The sequence below is a fragment of the Hyla sarda genome, chromosome 3 (genome assembly GCF_029499605.1).
Source record: "Hyla sarda isolate aHylSar1 chromosome 3, aHylSar1.hap1, whole genome shotgun sequence".
Classification (NCBI taxonomy): Eukaryota; Metazoa; Chordata; class Amphibia; order Anura; family Hylidae; genus Hyla; species Hyla sarda.
The window spans coordinates 318026555-318048822 of record NC_079191.1 but is presented as its reverse complement, the minus strand read 5'-3'; the positions used below and the strand labels follow the sequence as shown (position 1 = coordinate 318048822).

Below are 22268 nucleotides of genomic sequence, written 5' to 3'. Positions count from 1 at the left end.
CAGTAGGTTGCTGCTGTTGGCCAGACAAGTCCTTTGCATTTTTTCATCCAAATAAAAATGAGACCAATGCTAAAGATCTCAGTATTTCAGTTCTGGTTATGAGAAGGGATCCCCACCATATGAGGTCTATGAGCCCTTATAAAATGTATAATGATATGCATAAATTATATTTAGTTAAGACAACACCCTTTAAAAGGGATAATCAGGACTTTTTTTTTTTTTTTATATTTCTCCAAAAGCAGAGATCAAACATGCAAATGACCTAACAAAGCCATTGAAAAGTATATTTAATTTTCTTTCAAGTGCTTATTCAATCAAAACTCTGAAACATTAGGACTAGGGATGTCTCAATACAATCCCCCCCCCCCCTTTTTATAGAAATGATGGCTTAAAAAAAACTTAACAACTCACTCAGGGTTCCCATGCCATCCAGAACATAATCCTGTCTGGTTGCAGCAACATCTTTGTCTCAGCTGAAGCACAGGCTGGGGCAAAGGAAGTGAGGGAGAGATAGCTCTCCTCTGTGCTCACTCCGGTCGGAAAAAGAGGGTGTTACATTGCAACCTGCAGTGATTGGATAATCTCTTTAATAATTGCAGTTAATAATTGACATGTTTATTACCAGCAAAAAATAACCATAAATAATTGTCTAGTTCTGTACATTTATATATTTTTCTAGTCCTGCATAATATAAATGTGTATTTGAAAATAAATTCAAAGATCAAGCATATGAATTGTTTCCAGTCATGCCAAAAATGTAAAAAGGATACAATAGCATGCTTCTTTATTTCATCTGCATCTTCTAATAGGTACAAGTCTAGAAGTGCCTGCAACAAAGAAGATTTTAAATTCAGTCACCTCACGTGTACTTAGAGCCGGGAGACAAAGATCATTAGAAGTCAGTGAATGAACAGCAACATTGCGCACTTCTTATGGCTCGTTCTCCTGATCAGTATGAGTCTCAGCACACACCCATGAAAACTTTTGATGTGTCAAATGTTTTTCTAAGTAAAAGTGCCCATTTAAAATGGAAACTAAAAATGGGGAAGGAGTTTAGGATATCAAAGATTAACATGTTCTTACCAAATGAAATGTATAAAAAAAAAAAAAGGTTCATGTTTGTTACAGGAAAACCTAAAAATAACGTAAGAAACATTCAGTGGCTTTCAAACTGAGGAATCCTGATGAACGGGTTGATTGTTGCCCAACACTCTGCATCACATGACAGTGAATGTGACTTCAATGTCAGATAAAAACCTTTGAAGTAGTGGAGCCAATATCTGACAACTTTTCTTAATACCAAGCACAGAAAATAGAGATCAGTGCGCTAGATCTTTCAATCTTTGTAAATTGCCACAGCAAAAACTGAGCAGCCACCTTGAACAGTGCCACCTACGACCTGACAGTTAAGGTACTGCACCACCGCCTCATTTTATATGAATAGAGCACAGTTGCAGTTTCCTGTAAAGCATCTAGTTGGAATATACAAGCTGTAGGAAAAAATAGAAAAAGTATGGCATATCTGATAAGATATTTCAATAATTCAGAATTTAGTTAGAAAAATTAAATACTAGAAAAAATAAAAACCTCTTACATGTAATGTAGGAGGTGGATATTTGCCTGTGCCACCTTCATCTCTCTTCCACAGATGTTCAACTCTTTCTCCAAGCTGGCAAATCATGTTATCAATCATTAGGGTAGAAGCATTCCATTTACCTCTGCAGTATACGAAACAAATGGCAGTTACTCATACCAATAAACACAAACAATTCAAATATGTTGTAACAGCAACATCCGTAAAAAGATGTGCTGAAGAGATTTAAGATATTATAATGCAAATCTGTTAACCCCTTCTGTAAAAAACGTTTTTTAATGTTGTACATCTTTGCAGAAAAAACTTTTCTTATGAAGTATATTAGAAAGGTTAATTTCCATTTTATAGAAATCACAGCTTATAAAGTCATGGCTTTGTCCAAGCTGAAGCACAGGCATGGACAAAGCCCTGTAAGTGAGGGTAGGCTAGCGCTCCTCTGTGCTCTCTCCTGTCTGATAGGACAGGAGAGAGTACAGAGGAGTGCTATCAGACAGGAGAAAGCACAGAGGAGTGCTATTAGACAGGAGGAAGAGCCCGGTTGGGCTATAAACTGTTATTTTGTGCATTACATTCTACTTTTAATAAATATCCTTTTTTTCAAGTTGGACCAGTTTTGCTCCATGAGAAGTCTGCTCTTTGTGCCTTGGGGGCATTGTGCTCTGATCAGACAGGAGAGAGCACAGAGGAGCCCATTCAGACAGGAGAGAGCACAGAGGAGTCCTTTCAGACAGGAGAGAGCACAGAGTAGTCCTATCAGACAGGAGAGAGCACAGAGGAGTACTATCAGACAGGAGAGAGCACAGAGGAGTCCTTTCAGACAGGAGAGAGCACAGAGGAGTACTATCAGACAGGAGAGAGCACAGAGGAGTACTATCAGAAAGGAGAGAGCACAGAGGAGTCCTTTCAGACAGGAGAGAGCACAGAGGAGTACTATCAGACAGGAGAGAGCACAGAGGAGTGCTATCAGACAGGAGAGAGCACAAGCCCATCCTCATAGGACTTTGTCCATGCCTGTGCTTCAGCTTGGACAAAGCCATGATTTTATAAGCCATGATTTCTATAAAAAAGGAAATACATTTTTCTTATGGAGTATATTTGAAAGGTTAATGTTTTGCCAAGATGTACAACAAACAAAAAGTTTTAATAAATACAGCAGACTTACATTGAGTTGTCCCCATAACTTTAACCCCGTCAGGACCAAGCCCATTTTGGCCTTAAGGACCAGAGCGTTTTTTGCACATCTGACCACTGTCACTTTAAACATTAATAACTCTGGAATGCTTTTAGTTACATTTTTCTGAAATTGTTTTTGGGGGGCATGTTGCATTTAGGAAGCCCCTACGGTGCCAGAACAGCAAAAAACCCTCACATGGCATACCATTTTGGAAACTAGACCCCTTGAGGAACATAACAAGGAATAAAGTGAGCCTTAATACCCCACAGGTGTTTCACGACTTTTGCATACGTAAAAAAAAAAAAAAAAAAAATTTCCACTAAAATGTGTTTCCCCCCAAATTTCACATTTTTGCAAGGGTTAATAGCAGAAAATACCCCCCAAAATTTGTAACCCCATCTCTTCTGAGTATGGAGGTACCCCATAAGTTGACCTGAAGTGCACTATGGGCGAACTACAATGCTCAGAAGAGAAGGAGTCATATTTGGCTTTTTGAGAGCAAATTTTGCTCGGGGAGCATGTCGCATTTAGGAAGCCCCTAAGGTGCCAGAACAGCAAAAAAAAACAAACACATGGCATACTATTTTAGAAACTAGACCCCTTGAGGAACGTAACAAGGGGTACAGTGAGCATTTGCCCCCCACTGGTGTCTGACAGATCTTTGGAACAGTGGGCTGTACAAGTTTTCATTTTCACGGACCACTGTTCCAAAGATCCGTCAGACACCTGTGGGGGGTAAATTCTCACTGCACCCCTCATTACATTCCGTGAGGGGTGTCGTTTCCGAAATTGGGTCACATGTGGGGTTTTGTTTTTTTTGCGTTTGTCAAAACCGCTGTAACAATCAGCCACCCCTGTGCAAATCACCTCAAATGTACATGGTGCACTCTCCCTTCTGGGCCTTGTTGTGCGCCCCCAGAGCACTTTGCGCCCACATATGGGGTATCTCCATAGTCGGGAGAAATTGCGTTACAAATTTTGGGGGGCTTTTTTCCCTTTTACCTCTTGTGAAAATGTAAAGTATAGGGCAACATCAGCATGTTAGTGTAAAAAATTTAATTTTTTTACACTAACATTCTGGTGTAGACCCCAACATTTCCTTTTCATGAAGGGTTAAAGAAGAAAAAGCTCCCCCCAAACCTTGTAACGCAATTTCTCCCGAGTACGGCGATACCCCATATGTGGCCCTAAACTGTTGCCTTGAAATACGACAGGGCTCCAAAGTGAGAGAGCCATGTGCATTTGAGGCCTAAATTAGGGATTTGCATAGGGGTGGACATAGGGGTATTCTACGCCAGTGATTCCCAAACAGGGTGCCTCCAGCTGTTGCAAAACTCCCAGCATGCGTGGACAGTCAACGGCTGTCCGGCAATACTGGGAGTTGTTGTTTTTCAACAGCTGGAGGCTCTGCTTTGGAAACAGTGGTGTACCGGACGTTCTTATTGGGGGAGGGGGGCTGTGTAGGGGTATGTGTATATGTAGTGTTAACTTTTTATTTTATTTTGTGTTGGTGTAGTGTAGTGTTTTTAGGGTACAGTCACATGGGCGGGGGATTACAGCGAGTTTCCCAGCGCAAAATTTGCTGCATCTCAAACTTGCAGCGAGAAACCCACTGTAAAAGCCTCGCCCATGTGAATGTACCCTGTACATTCACAGGGGGGGGGGGGGGTGCACCAGCTGTTGCAAAACCACAACTCCCAGCATGCATGGTCTGTTAGTGCATGCTGGGAGTAATAGTTTTGCAACAGCTGGAGGCACAGGTTAGGAAACACTGAGTTAGAAACAATGTTACCCAACCAGTGTGTCTCCAGTTGTTGCAAAACTACAACTCCCAGCATGCCCAGACAGCTGAAGGGCATGCTGGGAGTTGTAGTTCGGCAACATCTTAAGGGCCAGATGTTGCTGAACTAAAACTCCCAGCATGCAAGGACAGTCAGTGCATGCTGGGAGTTGTAGTTTTGCAACAGCTGGAAGAGCACAGATTGGAGACCATTATACAATGGTCTCCAAACTGGGGCCCTCCAGATGTTGCAAAACTACAACTCCCAGCATGCCCAGACAGCCAAAGGCTGTCTAGGCATGCTGGGAGTTTTAGTTTTCAGACTCCTAGAAGCAGCAGTGAAGATCTTCACTGCTGCGTCTGAGGACCATATACTTACCTGTCGGTCCCGTCGCTGCTCGTCCACGTGGCCGGTCCCGCGCTGCTCCTCGGTCCCGCCGCTGGTTCGGGTACGGCCGCCGGTCCCCGCGTGTTCCCCCACCTATGCCACGAGCCCCCGCAGCCATCGTCCCCCGTTCTGCCCGACTTCCAGGTGCGGCCAGTGCGGGGATCTGAACTTTCACCCCAGGTCACTGTGATTGGTCCACAGGGACCAATCACAGTGATCGCTGACCAGGACCATCAATGGATGGTCCTGGGGGGGTGAAGCAGAAGTTGTCCCCTGCTGGAAACAGCGGGACTTCTGCTGGTTAACCCGTGCGATGCTGCGCATCGCCGGGTTAACTGAATGTCATTTATAAACGTCAGGATGCGCGAACGCACTGCACAACCCGGCGTTTATATATGACATTCTGCGGGAAGGGGTTAAAAGGGAAAGATAGAATTTTGATAGAGGTAATTTAACTGTTGGAAAATAACTGCATTCATACAGGATACACTGACCATGTGCTAGGATTGGCCGGGGGTTGTTAAAGGAGTACTCTGGAGCAGACTGCTCTGTCCTGCCCGTGGTGCAAAATAAAAAAAATGAAAATAAACCATCACTCACCTTCCTGGGGTCCCGCGGAGCGCCACTACAGCTGATCGGTCCTACAGTCCATCTTTTTCATACTTCCGTGTGAACGAAGCGTCACATGGCGCTCAGCCTATTATGGGCAGAGGCAGAACATCGCGGCGGCCGGTGATAGGCTGAGCACCATGTGAGGCTTCGTTCACACGGAAGTATGAAGAAGATGAACCGGAGGACCGTTCAGCTGTAGTGGCGCTCTGCGGGAACTGGTGAGTGATTGTTTATTCTCTTTTTTGTAGCCCGGGCAGGACGGAGCAGGAGTAGTCTGCTCCAGAGTACTCCTTTAATGACCTGAGTATTGAGCAAGCACTACAGTCTATTCAAACATGAAAGTAACATCAATATAAAAAAAACTACAATTTCAGAATGAAACATATGTACTCATGTAAACACTCTGCTTTGTAACTGGTACTAGAGCGTGATGCCCCCTCTTCAGGGTACTAGAGGAGGAGGCAACATTACTATCGTATTTTTCTTAGAGAATCTTTATTTCTGGTTTGAAAAACCATCACACTTCGGTGGAACTTTGTAAAAAAGGAAATCCTTGGTAAATATGGTGGTTCAGAGAGAGATATAGTATTTGTAAGGACATCACTCATTTTACCATAAAATGTATGGCGCAACCAAAAAATACTATTTGTGTGGGAAAATTATAAAGAATACCGCAAATTTGCTAATTTTGTAACGTTCCGTTTTCACGCCATACAATTTACAGTAAAAATGACATGTGTTAATTCTGTGGGTCAACACGATTAAAATTATACCCATGATGACATACTTTTCTATTATTGTTGCGCTAAAAAAAATCGCTAACTTTTTAACCAAATTAGTACGTTTAAAATTCCTCTATTTTGACAACCTATAACTTTCATTTTTCCGTATAAGCGGCGATATGAGGAATAATTTTTTGTGCCGTGATCTGTATTTTTATTGATACCACATTTGTGTATATAAAACTAAATATTTTTATTAATATTTTTAAAATAAAATGTGACAAAAAAGCATGAATTTTGGACTTTTTATTTACACTCACGCCGTTCACCATGTGGAACCATTAACATTATATTTTTTAAATAGTTCGGACATTTACACATGCAGCGATACCAAATATGAATTTTTTTCACACTTTTTGGTGGTAAATGGGAAAAAGGGACATTTTACATTTTTATTAGGGTAAGGGGATTTTTCTTTTTTTTTTTCTTCCACTTTTTATGTCTCCATAGGGGACTATTTATAGCAATCCTTTGATTGCTAATATTGTTCAATACTCGCATAGGGCATAGCACTGATCAGTGTTATCGGCTATCTTCTGCTCTAGTCTGCTCGATCTCAGACCAGAGCAGAGGAAGCTGAGGGGTCCTCCGGACGCAATTTTAGCTGATCCCCCCCAGCTGTGCCGCAGGTGATCAAATCAGCATAAAATTTAGCTGCGCTGTCGCAGATGCTGTGATCTATATTGATCACGGCATCTGAGGGGTTAATGGCAGACATTCGCGCGATCGTGGATGTCGGCCATTACCGGCGGGTCCCTGGCTGCTATCAGCAGACGGGACCTGCCGCACATGACTCGCCCATCACTCCGATGCTCACAATCATGTACAGGACGTAAATGTACAGGACGTAAATGTACGTCCTGGTGCGTGAAGTACCACCGCACCAGGACATAAATTTATGTCCTTAGTCATTAAGGGGTTAGAAGTAGAAGTAGCAGGGGGTCAGTTCCAGCAGACTACCCAAGTTCCATTTACGTCATCAGCCTCTTTATTGTGCGCCTGCGTGGTGTGCTTAGCACGGGAGTGCGGCCTCTGAAGGAGACCGTAGACGTAATGTGAATGCTCGGAATATGGGAATCTGCGGCCACAATGGGTGAGATCATCTCCGCATATAGAGCGGCAGCACTGGGTGCTATTTGCAATTATTGTACATAAGATGCATAAGACACTTGTGTGACTATATTGGGGGGCCATAAAAGTTGCCGATCATGTTTACCCAGCACTGGAGAACTTTAGAATGAGGTAACATAATTGTAGCATTGGAGCTGTTGCTTGCGCATAATATCATAACAGATCACGGTAATAATTCCTTATGTATTTGCACTAGCCTTCATTTTGACTGTAATCACAGCGTCTAATATAAGTTTAACGAATATTTTTATAAATCTGTATAATAAACTATAACTTTTTATAATGAGAGAAAGGCGTTTGAACTCATTACCAATTTGTGTAAAATCTGTTATAAAAGAGTTCCCCTGATATGAAATATGACCATTATTGACAGTGATACCTTGAGATGTATACACATGTAGCTAATAGGATACTTATTTCCTGTCTTGTGGGACTTTTGTATTTATTGTTGTATAATACTGTTCATATTACCAATGTGTATTCAAAACAAAATAACATGTTTTCAAATGTTTGCTCATTTGCCTTGATTTCTGCAACCTCACCCTTGGAAGGTATTTTGTCACTTTGTGCTCTCTGCTTTACAGATGTGGCAGTTTTAACTTATTGGTTTAATAAAACAAATGAACTGTGATGCCCCACATGAACAAATCAGATTTCTGGTTCCTGGATAGTGGTTTTCTTAAAGTGCAACTCCAGTGATGGCTCAGGTGGCAGGATATTTACTTATATTTTTAGCAGCAGCACTGTCTGAGCCATCACTGGAATTTCATTAAAAAAAAAAGAGCATAACATTTTCCCTAGAACGAAAAAAACAAACAAACAAACAAACAGTGCTCATAAAAAAGGGAATTGCATGCATGTATATCCATTTCTCATAAAAAAAATTTAAAAAATACCGGCATACAAAGCCTAATACCTAATTGGCTAAATCTTAACCCCTTCCCGCAGAATGTCATATATAAACGACGGGTTGTGCAGTGCGTTCGCGCATCCCGGCGTTTATAAATGACATTCAGTTAACCCGGCGATGCGCAGCATCGCACGGGTTAACTGGCAGAAGTCCCGCTGTTTCCAGCAGGGGACAACTTCTGCTTCACCCCCAGGACCATCCATTGATGGTCCTGGTCAGCGATCACTGTGATTGGTCCCTGTGGACCAATCACAGTGATCTGGGGTGAAAGTTCAGATCCCCCGCACTGCCCGCCCCTGGAAGTCGGGCAGAACGGGGGACGATGGCTGCGGGGGGTCGCGGGGACCTGCGGCATAGGTGGGGGAACACGTGGGGACCGGCGGACTTACCTGATCCAGCGGCGGGACAGAGGAGCAGCGCGGGACCGGCCACGTGGACGAGCAGCGACGGGTAAGTATGTGGTCCTCAGAGGCAGCAGTGAAGATCTTCACTGCTGCTTCTAGCAGTCTGAAAACTACAACTCCCAGCATGCCTAGACAGCCTTTGGCTGTCTGGGCATGCTGGGAGTTGTAGTTTTGCAACATCTGGAGGGCCCTAGTTTGGAGACCATTGTATAATGGTCTCCAATCTGTGCTCTTCCAGCTGTTGCAAAACTACAACTCCCAGCATGCACTGACTGTCCAGGCATGCTGGGAGTTTTAGTTCAGCAACATCTGGCCCTTCAGATGTTGCCGAACTACAACTCCCAGCATGCCCTTCAGCTGTCTGGGCATGCTGGGAGTTGTAGTTTTGCAACAACTGGAGACACACTGGTTGGGTAACATTGTTTCTAACTCAGTGTTTCCTAACCTGTGTGCCTCCAGCTGTTGCAAAACTATAACTCCCAGCATGCACTAACAGACCATGCATGCTGGGAATTGTAGTTTTGCAACAGCTGGTGCACCCCCCCCCTGTGAATGTACAGGGTACATTCACATGGGCGAGGCTTTTACAGTGGGTTTCTCGCATCTTGAGATGCAGCAAATTTTGCGCTGGGAAACTCGCTGTAATCCCCCGCCCATGTGACTGTACCCTAAAAACACTACACTACACAACACTAACACAAAATAAAATAAAAAGTTAAAAACACTATATATACACACATACCCCTACACAGCCCCCCTCCCCCAATAAGAAGGTCCGGTACGCCACTGTTTCCAAACCAGAGCCTCCAGCTGTTGAAAAACAACAACTCCCAGTATTGCCGGACAGCCGTTGACTGTCCACGCATGCTGGGAGTTTTGCAACAGCTGGAGGCACCCTGTTTGGGAATCACTGACGTAGAATACCCCTATGTCCACCCCTATGCAAATCCCTAATTTAGGCCTCAAATGCGCACGGCGCTCTCACTTTGGAGCCCTGTCGTATTTCAAGGCAACAGTTTAGGGCGACATATGGGGTATCGCCGTACTCGGGAGAAATTGCGTTACAAGGTTTGGGGGGCTTTTTCTTCTTTAACCCTTCATGAAAAGGAAATGTTGGGGTCTACACCAGAATGTTAGTGTAAAAAAATTAAATTTTTTACACTAACATGCTGATGTTGCCCTATACTTTACATTTTCACAAGAGGTAAAAGGGAAAAAAGCCCCCCAAAATTTGTAACGCAATTTCTCCCGACTACAGAGATACCCCATATGTGAGCGCAAAGTGCTCTGGGGGCGCACAACAAGGCCCAGAAGGGAGAGCGCATCATGTACATTTGAGGTGATTTGCACAGGGGTGGCTGATTGTTACAGCGGTTTTGACAAACGCAAAAAAACAAAACCCCACATGTGACCCCATTTCGGAAACGACACCCCTCACGGAATGTAATGAGGGGTGCAGTGAGAATTTACCCCCCACAGGTGTCTGACGGATCTTTGGAACAGTGGTCCGTGAAAATGAAAACTTGTACAGCCCACTGTTCCAAAGATCTGTCAGACACCAGTGGGGGGCAAATGCTCACTGTATCCCTTGTTACGTTCCTCAAGGGGTCTAGTTTCCAAAATGGTATGCCATGTGGGTTTTTTTTTGCTGTTCTGGCACCATAGGGGCTTCCTAAATTTGCTCTCAAAAAGCCAAATATGACTCCTTCTCTTCTGAGCATTATAGTTCGCCCATAGTGCACTTCAGGTCCACTTATGGGGTACCTTCATACTCAGAAGAGAAGGGGTTACAAATATTGGGGAGTATTTCCTGCTATTAACCCTTGCAAAAATGTGAAATTTGGGGGGAAACACATTTTAGTGGAAATTTTTTTTTTTTTTTTACATATGCAAAAGTCGTGAAACACCTGTGGGGTAATAAGGCTCACTTTATTCCTTGTTACATTCCTCAAGGGGTCTAGTTTCCAAAATGGTATGCCATGTGGTTTTTTTTGCTGTTCTGGCACTATAGGGGCTTCCTAAATGCGACATGCCCCCCAAGCAAAATTTGCTCTCAAAAAGCCAAATATGACTCCTTCTATTCTGAGCATTGTAGTTCGCCCATAGTGCACTTCAGGTCAACTTATGGGGTACCTCCATACTCAGAAGAGAAGGGGTTACAAATATTGGGGGGTATTTCCTGCTATTAACCCTTGGAAAAATGTGAAATTTGGGGGGAAACACACATTTTAGTGAAAAAAAATAATTTTTTTTTTACATATGCCAAAGTCGTGAAACACCTGTGAGGTATTAAGGCTCACTTTATTCCTTGTTATGTTCCTCAAGGGGTCTAGTTTCCAAAATGGTATGCCATGTGAGGGGTTTTTGCTGTTCTGGCACCATAGGGGCTTCCTAAATGCAACATGCCCCCCCAAAAACCATTTCAGAAAAACGTACTCTCCAAAATCCCCTTGTCGCTCATTCCCTTCTGAGCCCTCTACTGCGCCCGCCGAACAATTTACATAGACATATGAGGTATGTGCTTACTCGAGAGAAATTGGGCTACAAATATAAGTATACATTTTCTCCTTTTACCCCTTGTAAAAATTCAAAAATTGGGTCTACAAGAACATGCGAGTGTAAAAAATGAAGATTGTGAATTTTCTCCTTCACTTTGCTTCTATTCCTGTGAAACACCTAAAGGGTTAAAATGATGACTGAATGTCATTTTGAATACTTTGGGGGGTGCAGTTTTTATAATGGGGTCTTTTGTGGGGTATTTCTAATATGAAGACCCTTCAAATCCACTTCAAACCTGAACTGGTCCCTGAAAAATAGTGAGTTTGAAAATTTTGTGAAAAATTGGAAAATTGCTGCTGAACTTTGAAGCCCTCTGGTGTCTTCCAAAAGTAAAAACTCGTCACTTTTATGATGCAAACATAAAGTAGACATATTGTATATGTGAATAAAAAATTTTTTTATTTGTAATATACATTTTCCTTACAAGCAGAGAGCTTCAAAGTTAGAAAAATGCAAAATTTTCAAATTTTTCATCAAATTTTAGGATTTTTCACAAGGAAAGGATGCAAGTTACCACAAAAATTTACCACCATGTTAAAGTAGAATATGTCCCGAAAAAAAAATCTCGGAATCAGAATGATAACTAAAAGCATTCCAGAGTTATTAATGTTTAAAGTGACAGTGGTCAGATGTGCAAAAAACGCTCTGGTCCTTAAGGCCAAAATGGGCTTGGTCCTGAAGGGGTTAAAATGTGACTATGGAGACTGGTGGGAAATGGACCAAGGTATTACAAAATTTGTAGAGTAACAGTTTTACTACCTGGACAAATGTTCCAACTTTTTCCGACGCTCTGCATAGTAGTGCTGCATTAGTTGGTAATTGTAGTATGGCCTGGTCAACTGCATGGCTTCATCTGACAGAATAAAACACAGTAAAATTATACAATTTAGTTTTTGGTCATAAAAACTAAACAATTGGACTTATTGTTAAATAACATGCAGCTGGATAATACGTCTTCCAAAACATACAAAAAAATTAGAGTCTAACAGCTTACCTGGGTTATCTGGAAGAAGACCACAACGACAAAACCAAAGGACTACAGAGGCATACTGAGTTAAGAGCGTAGTTACAGAAAGTTTGTTGGTTAAATCAATCAGTCCTAATGAAGAGGAGAAAAGGAATCACAGAAGCAAGAGTTAGAATATCCTCCATAAATGCCCTTTTGGTCTTTATTGGGTCAGTCAGGAGTTGTAACACAATAGTCTTTTAAAAACCTATACAAAAAATATTTTTTTTCTACAACAGAGAAGCATGTTGTGTACCTTGTTTTGTGAGCTCTTTGGCCTCTTTTCTAAAGCAGTTCAAAACAGATGTAAGGTTACCAAGGCGTAAGTGACAGTGCTGTAGAGACTGCAGTGTTTGAGAATCAACAAAGTTGCATGACCCATCAAATAGTGGTGCACCTGCAGAATAGACAACATGTTAAGTTGCTGTACTGGTTTACCATTTATATATTTATGTGTAAGAAGCTGTGCACCTAGATATTCTAGGTGCACAGCTTGTTACAAGACAGTTATCTAAGCCAAGTCTCGTTGTCTAGCTATAATAAATTCCCTCTGATCTTTACATGACCAGAATAGTAAACAACTCTGGATATAAACAAAGGCATTTAATTGACTAACTACAAGTAGAAATTTTTACCCCTTAAGGACTGAGAGTTTTTTCCACTTTTGTTTTTTCCTCCTTACCTTTTAAAAATCATAACCCTTTCAATTTTGTACCTACAGACCCATACAATGGCTTGTTTTTTGCGCCACCAATTGTACTTTGTAATGACAGTCATTTTACCAAAAAATCTACAGCTAAAAAGTTAATAAATTATAAATATTTGTGGGACAAGATTGAGAAGAAAAAAAATAAAAAAACAACAACAACAACACCACAATTTTTTAAGTTGGGGGGGGGGGGGGGGGGAGGGGGGGGGGGGGGTGGAGTCCTTTTCTACAAAGTAAATTTTTGTTGTTAAAAATGACACATTTTATTCTGTAGGTCCATCTATCTTCCCCCATAACTTTTTTATTTTTCCACATACGGGGATGTAAGAAGGTTAATTTTTTTGCGCCATGATGTGAAGTTTTTATCGGTACAATTTTTATAGCACCCGTAGGGGATTATAACATGCAATACATTGATTGCATACACTGATCAATGCTATGCCTAGTGTTCTAGGTGCTCCATTGCTCCAGCCTGGATCTCCGGCATGGAGCAATCAATCGCTGATCGGACGCTGAGGAGGAAGGTAGAGACCCTCCTCGTGTGTCTTTTTTTTTCCCTTTTTAGATGCTGCAATCAACTTTCATTGCTGCGTCTAAGGGGTTAATACCAGACATCGTGATCGGTTATGTACGGTATTAGCCACGGGTACAAGCTGTTGCTAGTTGCCGGGACTAACCAGATATGACGCGGGGTCAGCGGGAGTAGGGCATACAGACCTGCGTCCTTACCAGGTTATAAACGGCAAGGAATTAATCAACAAACTTTAATACCTTTCCTAATCAATCATTAACCCCTTGGGACATATGACTAATTTAGTCGGTCATGGTGCCGGCTCCATACCAGGCTACTCCTAGCTGATTTCAGTAGCTGGTGGCCGCCACAAATAACTGGCATATTGCTACATTCACAGGAGGCAGGGAACAGACCACAGGTGCAGGGGCGTTACATGGGACAGGGCAGTTTTGTGCTTACGCACTTCCTCCAGCATATGTAACTTGCCGGCTATTGTAGCAATCTCAATGGAAGTTACCATAGAAACAAACACCACAAATGTGAACATATATTAAAACAGTGTAACAAGCTCATAGCACAAATAAATGGACTCCTAGGACAGTTAGTATAGGCAGATAACCGGCAAGGACCTGGGCATGGCGGTCTCCTACACTTATGCCAATCTGTTCCTAGCAATCTTTAACCCCTTAAGGACCAAGCCCATTTAATTTTTGAGTTTTCATTTTTTCCTCCTCGCCTTCTTAAATCCATAACATTTATATTCCCATCTACAGACCCATATAAGGGCTTGTTTTTTGCATGATCAATTGTACTTTGTAATGAAACCTCTCATTTTACCATAAAATGTATGATGAACCCAAAAAATTTTTTTTTTTTTTTAGGGAGGACATTTAAATGAAAACACAATTTTGCACATTTTGGAGGGTTTCGTTTTCACACTGTACACTTTACGGTAGAAATGATGTGTTCTTTATTCTGTGGGTCAATACAATTAACTCCTTGGGGACGAAGGGCGTATGCATACGCCCTCGCGTCCCGTCACATAAGGACGGAGTGCGTATCCATACGCCCTCTGCATTTCCGATCACTGCCGCTCGCCGGGCGGTGATCGGACTGGGATGCCTGCTGATATCTATCAGCAGGCATCCCGTGGCAATGCCTAGGGGGGTCCTGAAACCCCCCCCCCCCCCCCCCCCCCCCCATATCGGCCAACCCAGCAAATCGCAGATCAATTCAAACCTGCGATTTGCCGCGATCCGGGCAAATCGGGTCACTGGTGACCCGATCTCCCGGAAAATAAGACTGATCGGAGGTGTCAGAGACAGCTCCAACCAGCCTAAAGCATAGGAGCGAGGTGGCAATGTTGCCACCCCCTCCTAATTCCTGCCATTGGTCGGTCAGGCTTGACCACCAATGGCAGGAGGGGGCCAAAGGCTGTCTGGGCATGCTGGGAGTTGTAGTTTTGCAACATTTGGAGGGTAACAGTTTGGAGACCACTGTGTAGTGGTCTCTAAACTGTGGTCCTCCAGATGTTGCAAAACTACAACTCCCAGCATGCACTGACAGTCTGGGCATGCTGGGAGTTGTAGTTTTGCAACATCTGAAGTGGCACAGTTTGGAGACCACTATGTAGTGGTCTCTAAACTGTAGCCCTCCAGATGTTGCAAAACTACAACTCCCAGCATGCCCAGACAGTCAGGGATGCTGGGCGTGTAGTTGTGCAATATCTGGCCCTTCAGATGTTGCAGAACTACAACTCCCAGCGTGCCTGGACATGCTTGGAGTTGTAGTTTTGCAACATCTGGAGGGCTACAGTTTGGAGGCCACTGTTCTTCCCCAGTTGTTGCATAACTATAACTCCTTACATGCCCAGACTGTCCAGGCATGCTGGGAGTTGTAGTTCTGCAACATCTGAAGGGCCAGATATTGCAGAACTACACGCCCAGCATCCCTGACTGTACGGGCATGCTGGGAATTGTAGTTTTGCAACAGCTGTAGGCACACTGGTTGGGAAACACTGAGCCTGTTTCCTAACTCAGTGATTCCAACCCGTGTGCCTCCAGCTGTTGCAAAACTACAACTCCCAGAGTGCACTGACAGACCGTACATGCTGGGAGTTGTAGTCTTGCAACAGCTGGAGGCACATGGGTTGGAATCACTGAGCTAGAGTCTGTTTTCTAACTTAGTGGTTCCCCACCAATGTGCCTACAGCTGTTGCAAGACTACAACTCCCAGCATGTACGGTGTGTCAGTGCATTCTGGGAGTTGTCATTCTGCCACAGCTGAAGGTTTGGGGCGCCCCCCCCGGGGCGCGCCCCCCCCCCCCCCCCCCCCCCCCCATGTGAATGTACAGGGTACATTCACACGGGCGGGTTTACAGTGGGTTTCCTTCAAGAAAACTTACTGTGAACCCCTGCCTGTGTGAATGTACCCTAAAAACACTACACTAACAAATAATAAAAAGTAAAACACTACACATACACCCCCTTACACGTCGCCAACCTCCCCCCAATAAAAATGAAAAATGTCTCATACGGCAGTGTTTCCTAAACGGCGCCTCCAGCTGTGGCAGAACCACAACTCCCAGTGTTGCCGGACAGCCATAGACTGTCCTGGCAGGCTGGGAGTCTTGCAACAGCTGGAGGCACCCTGTGGGAGACTCTGTTGTAGGGTTTTGGTGGAGACAAGCCCCATCCTTGTAACCGGGTCGACCCCTACTGCAAATTCCTAATTTAGGCCTCAGGGCTCTCTCACTTCAGAGCCCTGTCGTATTTCAACGCAACAGTTTAGTTCCACATATTGGGTATCTCCGTACTCGGGAGAAATTGCGTTACAAATTTTGGGGGGATTTTTCTCCCATTACCCTTTGTAGAAATGGTAAATTTGGGGGAAAAAACCTGCACTTTAGTGAAAAAATATTTTTTTCTTCATTTACACATCCAAATTTAACGAAAAGTTGTCAAACACCTGTGGGGTGTTAAGGCTCACCGGACCCCTTGTTACGTGCCTTGAGGGGTGTAGTTTCCAAAATAGTATGCCATGTGTTTTTTTTTTTGCTGTTCTGGCACCACAGGGGCTTCCTAAATGCGACATGCCCCCAAAAACCATTTTAGCAAAACTCACTCCAAAATCCCATTGTCGCTCCTTCCCTTCTGAGCCCCCTACTGCGCCCGCGGAACACTTGACATACACATATGAGGTACTTCCATACTCGAGAGAAATTGGATTACAAATTTTGGGGGGCTTTTTCTCCTTTTACCCCTTGTAAAATTTCAAAAACTGGGTCTACAAGAACATGCGAGTGTAAAAAATTAAGATTTTGAATTTTCTCCTTCACTTTGTTGCTATTCCTGTGAAACACCTTAAGGGTTAACAAACTTACTGAATGTCATTTTGAATACTTTGAGGGGTGCAGTTTTTATAATGGGGTCATTTATGGGGTATTTCTAATATGAAGACCCTTCAAATCCACTTCAAAACTGAACAGGCCCCTAAAAAATTCCGATTTTGAAAATTTTGTGACAAATTGGAAAATTGCTTCTGAACTTTTAAGCCAGATATACACAGATATATATGAATAAAGTGTAGAGAGTTGTGCCCCATCCAAACTGCCACTGCTCCCCCCAGTAATAAAGGACCCCCTGTCCAGGCTAGCCCCATTGGACCCATGAGAAAAGCGGGCCAAAAACTGAGGGTCTCCTGCATCATGCCGGGCTACCATGTGCGAGCAAAGCGAGCAACGAGATAGGGTGACCCGGACCCATGAGGTAGGCGCTGACCGTTGGCGAGAGAGGGTTAACAGCGCATATACACAATGTCTGTGCCCCCTTACTCGCAATGGGGAAACAGTGAGCCGCAGTTCCTGAGTCCCCACCTGAAAACATGAAAGAAAATGGAATAAAAAACTAACATTCCCCAACTAGGAAAATAATAAAATATAAGACATTGGTCTGGAGAAATCCAGACCATGTCCACCTCCTTCAGACACTAAGCTTAAACTGATTACCTCAGAGCCTGGAGGCGGGTATATCCTGCTGGGGGGAGCCGACTTCTTTGTTGCCATTGTGTCATACCTCCTAGAGACAGCAGCATACACCCACGGTCTGTGTCCCCCAATGGAGCCGATAGAGAAATCTAATTTTTCAATTTACAGCCCACTGTTTATGTCAGAACCTCAACCATTGCAGTGCGAAGCACCACTTTAGGACTCAGATCTCATTGGTGCCGTCTCCCTCCTAAGCCCTGTTTTGAACCTGCATAGTGCTTTACCGCCATATATAGGGTATTTAATTATTCTGGAGAAATTGGTCTACAAATTTTGTGGAGCTTTTTTTCTCTAATTAATGAAAAACTTACTACTAAAAAAAAGTTTGGTTAATACCAGAAATTCAGTGTTACAAATCAATTCTTTAAAGCGTATCCGTCAAACAAAAAAAATTTTTTTTTATATATAACTCAGTATCTAATCCTGACATTGTAGGCTTTTATGTGTCTAGCATCTTTATTTTTTTTATTACACTTAATTTAGCTCAGTAATTGTAGCTAGTATGAATTCCTCTCAAAGGGAGGGGGCGTGGTCTCACTAAGCAGGTCTCTGCCCCCTCCCCCAGTATGCTGTCTGCTCACATCTCCCCTAGCATTAGCAAAACTACAACTCCCAGCTTGTCCTCACTGACAGTATAGGGACACAAGCTGACAGTGGGAGGATTTTTCCTCCAGCTGTGAGCCCTGCGCTCACAGCTGTCAATCAAGGAAGTGTGTCCATTATGTAGGTGATGATGCATGGACACAGCAGGACTAGTATGTGTCCAAGAAGGCAGGGGGGGCCGTTGTTTGACTAGCTTTTTCAGTATGAAATACTGAATATGTTCTAAAAAGCAATTGCAAAACCTATTGGTTTTACATGCTTTACAACATATCAAAAGTTTTTGTATCCGACAGTGCCCATTTAACTTTTACGGCCCATTGTTCAAAAAAAACATGTGAGGTGTAAATACTCACTATAACCCTTATGTTCCTTGAGGGGTATAGTTTTTAAAATGGTGTCACATGGTTTCTGCTGTTCTTGCACAGCGGGGGCTTTGTAAGTGCACACAGCCTCTTACTTCAATTCCAACAAACTTTTCACTCCAAAAGCCCAATGGCGCACCTTCTATTCTTATCATTGCAGTGCTCCTGCAGAGCAATTACATCCACATATGGGGTATTTTCTTTCTCAGGTGAAATTGCACTACAAATTTTGTGGGCCTTTTGCCCTATTACCCCCATGTGAAAAATATCAACATAGTGCAAAAAAATCACATGTGTCACTTATACGGCCCCACTGTTCAAAAAAACTGATGTGTACTCACTGTAACCCTAGTTACATTCCTGGAGGGGTGTAGTTTTCAAAATGGTGTCACATGTGGGGGGTTTCTGCTGTTCTGGCACCATGGGAGGTTTGTAAATGCACATGGCACCAACTTCAATTTCAGCAAAACTCTCTCTCCAAAAGCCCAATGGCACTCCTTCTGTTCTTAGACCTGTAGTGCGCCAGCAGAGCATTTAATATCCACATATGGGGAGTTTTCTTATTCGGGAGAAATTGGGCTTTACATTTTGGGGTCTATTTTCTCCTATTACCCTTTGTGAAAAAAGGAGATTTTTTTTTTGTACTCACCAAAAAATCTCTCTCGTAGCTTTCATTGGGGGACACAGACGGGCATATTATATATATATATATATATATATATATATATATATATATATATATATATATATATATATATATATATATATATATATATATATATATATATATATATATAGTCTCCTCCCTGGCAGGATATACCCGCCCACTGAAAGTGAGGTAATCAGTTTTGTCACAAAGCAGGAGGAGAAGCCAACACCCTAGAAAGGAATCCCGGATAGAAACCCAAGAACAGGAAGAGATTATCCGGACCAGAAATGGGTGGGTGCTGTGTCCCCCAATGAAAGCTACGAGAAAGAATTTACGGTGAGTACAAAAAAAAAATCTCCTTTTCTAGGTCGCTCTTTATTGGGGGACACAGACACTGATGGGACGTACAAAAGCAGTCCCTGGGGTGGGAAATAACCGCCAGAGAAAGGGACACAGTCCAGAGACTGAACCCCATCCACCTGCAAGGCTTGCTAGTGAGACCCTCAGCCGAGAGATAACCGGGGCCCGGAAACGGAGCATCTGGAAGCTCCACCACCCATGCAGAAGAGCCAGGAAGGAAAATGGAAGAGACATGAGATCTCTCTGAGTCTTTGAGGCCCGGTGGGCCGTAACCATCCAGGAAGCATAGAGGAAACAAGTTCCAAGGAAACTACGGAACCAGGACAGAGAGGACTAGCCCGACTGGTAAACACTGAGAAAAAGGGGGGCAACAAGAGAAAACCATGCAGCAGATTGAAGAGAATATGGCAAGAAAACGCCAAGGAGATCAACATACGCCAGGAAGAAGGGGAGCACGGAAAATGGAGACCAGAAACCTCTGGAAAAGAAAAAGGAAGAGAAGTGAAACATTCCAAAATGACATGATGCATCTGACCGATGACCCGGACTGACAAGCTTCAGGTTACAGATCACTGTCTCAGGGTTACCGCGTGAATTGGGGAGGAAGAGCGGACCCAGAGTATGACAAAGAGCCAGAACAGCAGTAAAAAGCACGACGAGTTGTGAGACAGAGGGGGCCACACTGAGACTCCCAGGGGCACATGAAGGTCAACCCAGAAGACTGGTGCTTCAGTGCCACGCAACTGACAGTTAAATGGAAGGATGGAGATACCCATCCAGGGAGTCCCCACCAGGACAGAGGAGACCAAAGGCAGGAACCATACAACAGAGTGTGACCAGACCGGCTATGGCCGAATCACACAAGACTTATAAACTCCTCCAGCAGGGGAGAGCGCCCTGGCTGGTAACCAGAAAATCGGCAAGGTGCTGGGCTGCAATAGTAAGCATTGAGCACAGAAACATAGACAGCCAAATCCCCCTAATTGCTCTTAGCTGAGCAGGGACCCAGGCAAATACCCCACCCATGAAGGGGGGGGGCTCCATACAGAGTCCCCTGATCGCTACACCCCCCCCCCCCCCTTGTAAGGGGGATTAGTGATGGTACGCCAGGTACTGTATGAGCACACTAAACACCTCCCCATGGTAACATACTGGGTGACAACATAAAACCCAGGAACTCTGTGAAAACATACTGAGGAATGGAGAAGTCATTTGTGTCCTGGAGGGACCTGAACCCGGGACACTTGACGGGAAAAAACATTACTATGAATGCAATAAAGGTGCATATGTATCAGCATAAAGCTGCAAGAGGTATGTCCCCAATGGGATGAAACCTTAGGACAGAAGCCAGATACCAAACCCCCTGAGCAATCCTGACTCCTGACTGAAGGCATTAGGGAGCTGTTGAACACACCGTGTCGCCGTATCATGCCCCTTTCCAAAATAGAGGCAGCCAGCTGCAGCAGAAGTGCGGAAATGCGATCCCATGAAGGCCCCATATACATCCCCTGAAAAAGGGGAAGGTGGGTGCCATATGAGCAGAGTGTCCAAAGCATGTAGGGAACCAGAGACTGGTACCTCACCATGGCAGTGGGGAACCAGGAAGCAGCTACACAAAACAGCAGACGTACAACAGGTGGCCGGACGTAGTGAAACAGAGCACCTACGTGTGTGCCAGAATGATGCTGGTAGCAGACCAATGGCTAGCCCTCTGTGAAAGGGGAACAGTGCTAGCCCCTGTTTCTGCGAAGGCCAACGAACCCGCAGAAAACGCCTACATCCTACCCCATAACGGCACTACAGACGGCATGCCGTAGAAGGCACAAGAGCTGCAGACACAGATGACTGATGTATGATGCAGGTGGTGCAGGAAAACATGCATATGCAGTCTGGATTACTTGGAAAAGGACAATGAAAACAGAGTCCCTTTTTGGAACCGCAAACTGAAGGCAGGTTACCGGACTTCAGCCACGGGAGCAGCAGGTAAGGGGCAGGTGACCGTCTGGCTTACTGGTATAGGAATTCCTGGAACACATAAGATGACTCATCCAGACACCTCACATTGACAGTGGCATACAAGAACCTCAGCTGTGGTATGGCAGGTATGAAGTGGGTGAACTGAATGTGGTAGGTGACCCGGTGGAGTGAGAAACCATGCAGACCACGGTCTGGCTGACTGGTATAGGGTCTCATGAAACCAACATCTGGTATAGGGTCCTGTGAAAGTCCACATCTGCGGATACCTCACATTGAAGGTGGTGCATTGGACTGCGGCCGCGGCAGATAAACGATGGATGGCGTATCGGTGTATGAAACCATGCAGACCAATGGTTAGCATGAAAAGTGAGGTACAGAAACTCCAGCCCTGTATGCAGCCGCCTCGTGATGGGAGAACAGCAGCTGAAGAACCATGCAGAACACTGTCTGGCTTACTAGTATTGGATAAGCTAAAAACCACACAGAGCACTGACTGGCTTACTGGCATAGAGTCCATAGTATATGCTGGAGACCACACACTTCACCGTCTGGCTTACTGGTATAGGGCCACACAGCCCACTGGTTGGCCAATTGAAATAGAGGCCATGCACAAGCAGGGTCACTCCTTCAGAAAACGCGCACAAGTAGTGGGGTACCGGAATCCAGCCACAGATGAGACATGTGAATGTGATTGGTGGTGGGGGGAACC

The 22268-nt window shown here is 44.0% G+C and overlaps 1 protein-coding gene across 2 annotated transcripts in view; it reads right to left on the bottom strand.

Moving 5' to 3' along the window:
• AHCTF1 (AT-hook containing transcription factor 1) overlaps positions 1-22268 on the bottom strand; it is a 176272-nt gene that overhangs the window by 93256 nt on the left and 60748 nt on the right. For both annotated transcript variants that reach the window (XM_056567149.1, XM_056567150.1), the window contains exons 15-19: positions 12597-12737; positions 12329-12433; positions 12094-12187; positions 1595-1718; positions 771-827 (exon numbers count right to left, since the gene is read on the bottom strand). In XM_056567149.1, the coding sequence (XP_056423124.1) occupies positions 771-827; positions 1595-1718; positions 12094-12187; positions 12329-12433; positions 12597-12737 (521 nt within the window). The remainder of the gene's footprint in view (positions 1-770; positions 828-1594; positions 1719-12093; positions 12188-12328; positions 12434-12596; positions 12738-22268) is intronic.